We start from the raw sequence: 6832 nt of genomic DNA on the forward strand, positions 1-6832 counted from the left end.
ATCAAACAGCCCAGGTGGCCTAACTAACCGTCTGTCCGAGCGAGGCTGAACACAATGGTACACGGGCTATACCGGCCAGGTAAGTCTTTGTCCTCTGTTTTTTCCTACTGGGTCCAATGTCACTTCTTAAAAAAGTTCATTGGTTTTCACTTCAAAAAAAGTTGTTTCGTTTTTTTATTATTTTCCGGTTTTTTTATTTTGTATCATTCAATATTGTTAATAATTGTTTCAACATTTTGAATGACTTGATTCAACATTATCAAAAACTAAGACCATTTGTGTGAAAATGTGAACGCATTGGATTTTCTAAATATTGACATAGTATATATCTAAGTGCATAGCAAATGCTTATCTAAAAAAGCCAATGTCTTACAATTTGAAATGAAAGAGTAGTACGTTATCAAAATGCTGAAATAGTATGTTAGAAAATGTTGATTCTTTTTGAAAAAATACAAAAGGTTAGGAAAAATATATTGATCTCATTTGTTAAATTTATTCTAAACAACATGGTGGCTCAAACTGTTTTCAGATACATGAATGTTTCCCAACGACAATGATCATGGACGCGTTGCCTTCCTCAGTCGCAAGGCGGACACTGACCACTGCAAGTGGACCATCGAGGTGATGGAACTGGAGAGCAACGAGGTTATTGGAAACTTTGTTGTTCTTCCTGACGACCTCCTCCGTCCAGCGCCGATCCTGAGTTTTTCTAGGCCTACATCGAGAACTAATATAGAGGTCTATAGTCCACTTTTCTAAAATTATTTATATATATTTCTCTCTCTATATATATATAGTCTCACAAAGACATCAATTTAGATAATAATATTCGATGCACTAAAAAACTTATATAGAATATCTCAAAGTTCATAAAATGGACAGATGTAATATTAAATTACTTACTTGGCACTTGACATTATCTTAAACAATTTCTTCTAACATTTCGAGATGCAAAATCATTGATTATACTATTGATATCGATCTCATCCAATAACTTCTTCTCGATGCATAAAGTCGCCAAACCATTTAACCTTTCTTGAGACATTGTTGACCTCAAATAATTCTTCAATAATTTTAACTTTGAAAAGCTTCTTTCAGCTGATGCGACAGTCACAGGAACGGTAAATAAGATCCGATAAGCAATGGAAATATTTGGATAACAATCCACCTCTCTGACATGCTCGAAAATCTCCATAGCAGACAATGCACCCTCTGGCAAAGTGAATTTCAAAATTTTCAATTCAGAAATAAGATCATGTACCTCAACATCACATGATCCATCAGCCGAATTTTTTTTGGCAAATTTAGTGCAGCACTCTTCAAGTTCAATATCATCTAATGACTTTAGGGTGCTTGACCTCATTAGGAAACCAAATATATCTTTAAACTCGATGAGTTCTTCAAATCTATTCTTTAAAGAAGTTCTTGCCATATCAACCACAGCAAGAAAATATTTGACTTCAAAAGCCTTCTCGGGTTCTAGAATTTCTTCTTGGCAATTACTTTCGTCAAATTGTTTCTTCCTCGTAGCACGACATTTTACTGGAAATGATGCCTCTACACCCATGTCAGATGCAATGCCTTTGGTGATAATCAGACTAGAAGAAAACCCCTCATTTCTGTATGTCTCAAAGTATTGCATCATACCTTGTATTTGCTGCAATGTAGAGTCAATGCACATGTCTGGCGACTGCAACTTCTTGCTTACTTTATTCCAGATAACCATACCAAGTATAAACTCAAAGTTGCCAAGGGCATCAAATATTTTTTTTTGCATCACTTTTATCCTTAGGTTCAATATCAGGAGAATGACGTAACTTAGATAAAGCTAACCTTAACTCAGTAGCTTGATATCTTATTGCTGAAACACTTTTGATTCGACTCTCCCAATGAGTATTGGACAATGATTTCACAGTTAAACTAGGAACATGTTTAAGCAAGAATTCCACCTTTTTGTAGAACTAGCAAATAGCACATATATGTGTTGAACAATTCCAAAAAATGAAACAGCTTTACCACATGATTTTGCCATATCACATAGAGTAAGATTGAGATTATGACAAGCACATGGCATATATAATGCTCTTGGATTGATATCAATTAACCTTTTTTTGTACCCCTTGGTGTTTTCCTTTCATGTTAGAACCATTGTTATAGCATTGACCCCTTATATCATTAATATTAAGGCCGAAGGAGTTCATAGCCTCAACCAATACATTAAAAAGCCCCAAACCAGATGTGTCTTCCACCTTCAAAAACCTCAAAAAATATTCCTCAATTTTTATTTGGGCATCAGACAAATTAACACATCGAACTAACAAAGTCATTTGTTCTTGATGACTCACATGGGGGGTGCAATCAATAATAATGGAAAAATACTTGGCCTCTTTAACAACCTTTATGATAGAGTTTGTGATATCAGCAGCCAAAAGAGAAATTAACTCATTCTGAATTTTATGACTATGATAATGATAATTAATTTCTTTGTTCCGAATACGTCTGAGGTGGTCTTGCATTACGAAGTCAAATTCTGCTATCATCTCGGCACAAGCTAAGAAATTGCCATTATTATCATTGTAAAGTTGCTCACTGCTTCCTCTAAAAGCCAAATTGCGTTTGCCAAGAAATTTCACAATTGCAACTATTCTTAATAAAACTAGCCTCAAACGTTCTTTCTCCTTTGTGATTTGCTGCTGCAATTCTTTGTCAACTATTTGCTTTTTCCATAGTCTAGCTCTCAATTCATTCCAACTGTTCATATTACTAATATGCTCAGCACTATTCATGGTCTTTAAGCTTCAAACTAATATGCCTCCAATCTCTATACCCATCATTTGCTAAGGCACTCAGATTCTTGCTAGTGCTAGACTTGAAGATCTTACCGTAGAAACAAAATACTTTGTCAACATCCTTTGAATAAACTAACCATTTTCTATCATGTAACTCTCCATTGCTTAGTTTTCTAGAATAATGGGCATATGAAAAATGTCTTGAGGCAGCATCATGAGGGAATTTGATATTGTCTTCTCTTACAGGCCCTTTCTCCACTAATATGTCTCGTGCTTTATTATCAAGTTTATCCCAATTTCTTGAATCATAAATATCCAAAGTGTAAACCGGTTGCTCATCAATACTAGTAGATTGTTCTTGTGCACCCGATGCATGAACGGTGTTCTCAAGGTCACTTACATTGTTATCATCGACACCGATGTCGACATTTTCTTCCTCATTCTCATTAGTTGGTTCATCCAGAGCAACTATCGCCAGCTCATCAGGATTCGTCGAAGCAGCTATACTACTCTTGAAAAATTTATCAATAGATCCTCTTTGTGATTCTATCAATGCATCCACATGTCTTTTTCTTTTCCTTTTGTCATTACCAGATTCGAACTTTCTAAATGACAATATATCCCATGATCCTAAAATTTAAATAAACACAAAATAGTTAAAAAAAGTGAAAGCGTATGTAACTTGAAACATACAAATAAATTAATCATCAATATGTGCAGCAACGGTGCTTACCTTTGGATGGATGTGGACGGATCCTTTCTGTCCTCTACCAACTGTCGTGGTGTGTGTATCTTGCGTGATGATAGATGAGGGCACGATGGATCAAGGATCACTGATGATTGACAGGATCATGGGATCGTTACATACTCAGATCGAATAGAAATATACGGCCTGTTCGCTGGTTGGTTTCTAGACTGATAAGCCCGGCTGGTGCTGGTTTATTGTGAGAGAAAAACACTGTTGGCTGACTGATAAGCCTTGACTGAAACCAACAAACGAATAGGTTAATAGAATAGTCAGGGAGCCTAAGAAGTGTACAGTTGCTCGATTACCTCCTGAGTCCTGATGTGTTGCATTGCTTCCGGTGGCCACGACGCCACATGTTCGCTCCGTCTTTCGAGCCGAGTCGAGTCAAATACTACAGACCTGAGACCTGCGCTACTTCTGTATGACTATATTTGGACCATAGAAGCCCACGTACGTATACATACCAGTACTAATGCACTATATGGGGTGAGGCCTATGGCAATCCGAGGCCTAGTGGGGTGGCACACCCTGCACACCGCCAGGGCTGGCCCTGCCTCCATCTTGGCATGATGAAGATCCTAAATACACTATAACACAACATACTTTTGCCGACACTTTCTATTGTAGGCAAAGGGCACCTTTGCCGACAGATAACCTCACGCGAAAAGTTTTGCTGACAGTTTAGAAACAGTCGCGCTAGAAGCCGTCGATGAAACTTTTGCCGACAGTTAACAAAATCCCCGACACTTTATGTGTAGGCAAACGGTTAAGACCTACACCGATAGTTGAAACCTTTGTCGACGGTTAACCCTTTGCCGACAGTTAAGACCTTTCCCTACAGTTTGTATGTTGGCCAAACCATTTCCAAGGTATTTTACAAACCATACCCTACCAAGAAAAATTGTCGGCAAAACTGCATAGATATAATTACAATTAAAATAATTTGACAAATTCACTTTTGCTCATATAGAAGGCATCACATTGAACAAATTCACTTGATTTTTGTATAAATAATATATTAGATCTTCCATACTAGTATATTAAATCTTCTATACATATTGGTCATAGGCATATAGCCAAATACATGTCCAAAATATAGATGAGTTATTCTCAAACATAGACTTATACTAAATTATTACAAGCTATAGTGTAATTATTCAAATCAAAAGCAGAAGTGTTGAGCAACACTATGCTATGGATTGATGCATTAGCTATCGGTCTTTGAGCTAAATGGTTATGGCTGGAAGGGCTGCCACTCCAAAACACTTGGAGCAGTTGCTTGCTTGTTCCACAAAAGGTTTGCCAACCCAAAATACTTGCAACACCTCATAGCTGAAGTACCTAACATGGAAAAAAAAGTTGAACTATTAGCGCAATATGCTCTATGCTTTAAATTTGTGCCATGCAATTCACATTGTTATATCACATATAAGTCGAACTCTCCAAGTAAGTTTCAACAATACCTTCCAGCTATGATGGCCTTCCTGTACCACCAATATTTGAATGTGCCACTACTATTTAAATGTTGCAGTGAATGAGTGCATAGGTGTTCCTGAAATCACACATGCTTGGCTCAAATAAGTATATCACGCATGGCTCAAATAGGCACATAATGCATTCCAAATGTGCAATATTGCTCCTGCTCTCACATTGGTTTCAATTAAAGAACAATAATTGACATACTTCGGAAAGCAAAACATATTTGGGGCCCTCCTTATTTGCACAGAGGGAGTAAATCAAAACAGAGAGCCCTCGCTGATGATAATGTGACAAAAACTTGGGAACTAATAGCAGTGGATAATAAAATTAACTACATATATAAGTAGAGAAACATAGAATACATCTAAGCAACACATACATGGTTATTCCTTAGTTTGAAGAATTCTTTGTCATGCCAGGGACATCGAATCATTTGATCTTGCAATGGGCGAGCTGGAGAAGCTGTTAGCAAGTTCAAAGAGGCTAGGATGGTGTGTTGACACAACACTGAGGAATGGAGAGCAATTCTGTTGCAAAAGAAGTTGGACAACCAAGAGAATTATAAAATGGATGGCTGAGCTAGAAGCAAACAGCTCTTGGAGTTTCAACATCAGTTAGTGAAGATTGCTTTCTTGTCTGGATCCTATAAATGTAAAAAATTGTTTGACCTGAAATAACAAGGAATCTAAGCTTAAGGTACATATATTTGTCATTGAGTAATTCTAAGCAACAATTCCTACTTATCTGCAGATGCTTTAAGCCAAAAATATTACCAACTGTAATGTGACATATTTTAGATGGATACCAAGAGCACCGAAACCTAGCCCAATCTATAAAATATAGGTAGCAGGAAACATGAATTATTCCCTTAGTATTTTCAGATGTCGAGAAATATCTGTCCTATTTTCATCCCTAATACATATAGGTCTTTGAATGAATTGGAAAAAAATATTGGCAAGATTGATGTTGGTGCATAAGTTAATTTAAAATGTGTCCCATGAGTTGCTTCACATAAATCTAACTGAAAGAGGTGTATTATCTATATAAGATGAACTTAAATCATATCTAAATCCTCTAGAATGGTGACCGGATGCCTGTACTCCTAGTTTATAGAGTAGTTATTATAGAGTACAAAAAAGTAAGAAAAACTGAGGGAAGGTTTTAATATTTCTGCACTAAAAAAATCTCCATTGGAATCTCTATTTGTAGACTTATCCGTAGTTGTTTTTTATCTTCTCATGGCCTGATATGAGGACGTCCCTAAAATGAATGATGCATACTCTATTTTATTTGAAATCGATGTCATTCTAGCAGATCAATCTCTATAGAACATTTAAATAACTGGAGGATGGAATAAGACACTTTGTACCTTAAATCTGTTGCCGTATCTAGGAGGGTCATTTAATCGAGTGCCTTGCCCGCATGTTCTGATAGAGGAAGTTGGAAAAGCACAGATCGAAGGAGAACGCACAAACATGTGACTTGGAATGAAATTTTGGGGTTGAAAACTGAATGGAGATTGTTCCAAATAAACTCCTAAGACCAAAAGTATTCGTTAATGAAATTCTATTCCAAATCTCTGGCAACCTGTAGCAGCAACTAGCAAGTAGAGAAATGTAATGGTTACCTGGTGGTAAAGGAGGCCGGATCTATGCGCCCCTCCCTAGAGATGCAGTTGTAGTCGGCGGATCCATGTGCCCCTCCTCGGTGGGCGGCCACGAATGCAGCTTTCTTCACCAGTGCAGAAGGGGTTGGCGTGGTTAGGGTTCCAGCGGGTGGCGGTGCTGTGCAGGGCGGCGACGGCGGGAGCTGGCAT

The 6832-nt window shown here is 37.4% G+C and overlaps 1 protein-coding gene across 1 annotated transcript; it reads right to left on the minus strand.

The window, feature by feature from the left end:
• Positions 1 to 916: 916 nt before the first annotated feature.
• LOC136510508 (uncharacterized) lies at positions 917 to 6832 on the minus strand. Its single transcript, XM_066504928.1, has 4 exons — positions 6754 to 6832; positions 3190 to 3419; positions 1834 to 1961; positions 917 to 1787 (listed from the first exon to the last, which is right to left on the minus strand). The coding sequence occupies exons 1-4, from the start codon at positions 6830 to 6832 to the stop codon at positions 917 to 919; spliced, it is 1308 nt and encodes a 435-aa protein (XP_066361025.1).

Source organism: Miscanthus floridulus, chromosome 16 (assembly GCF_019320115.1).
Source record: "Miscanthus floridulus cultivar M001 chromosome 16, ASM1932011v1, whole genome shotgun sequence".
Taxonomy (NCBI): domain Eukaryota; kingdom Viridiplantae; phylum Streptophyta; class Magnoliopsida; order Poales; family Poaceae; genus Miscanthus; species Miscanthus floridulus.

Bases quoted from the DNA above. Each gene is read 5' to 3' on its own strand.
- LOC136510508 (XM_066504928.1), bottom strand. From the start codon at position 6,832: ATGCCAGCTCCCGCCGTCGCCGCCCTGCACAGCACCGCCACCCGCTGG. The intron at 1,962-3,189 runs GTAAGTGACCTT...GCTATTTGCTAG, and splicing joins TCGGTGTCGATGATAACAAT to TTCTACAAAAAGGTGGAATT. The intron at 1,788-1,833 runs GTTAGCTTTATC...ATTGAACCTAAG, and splicing joins TATCAAGCTACTGAGTTAAG to GATAAAAGTGATGCAAAAAA.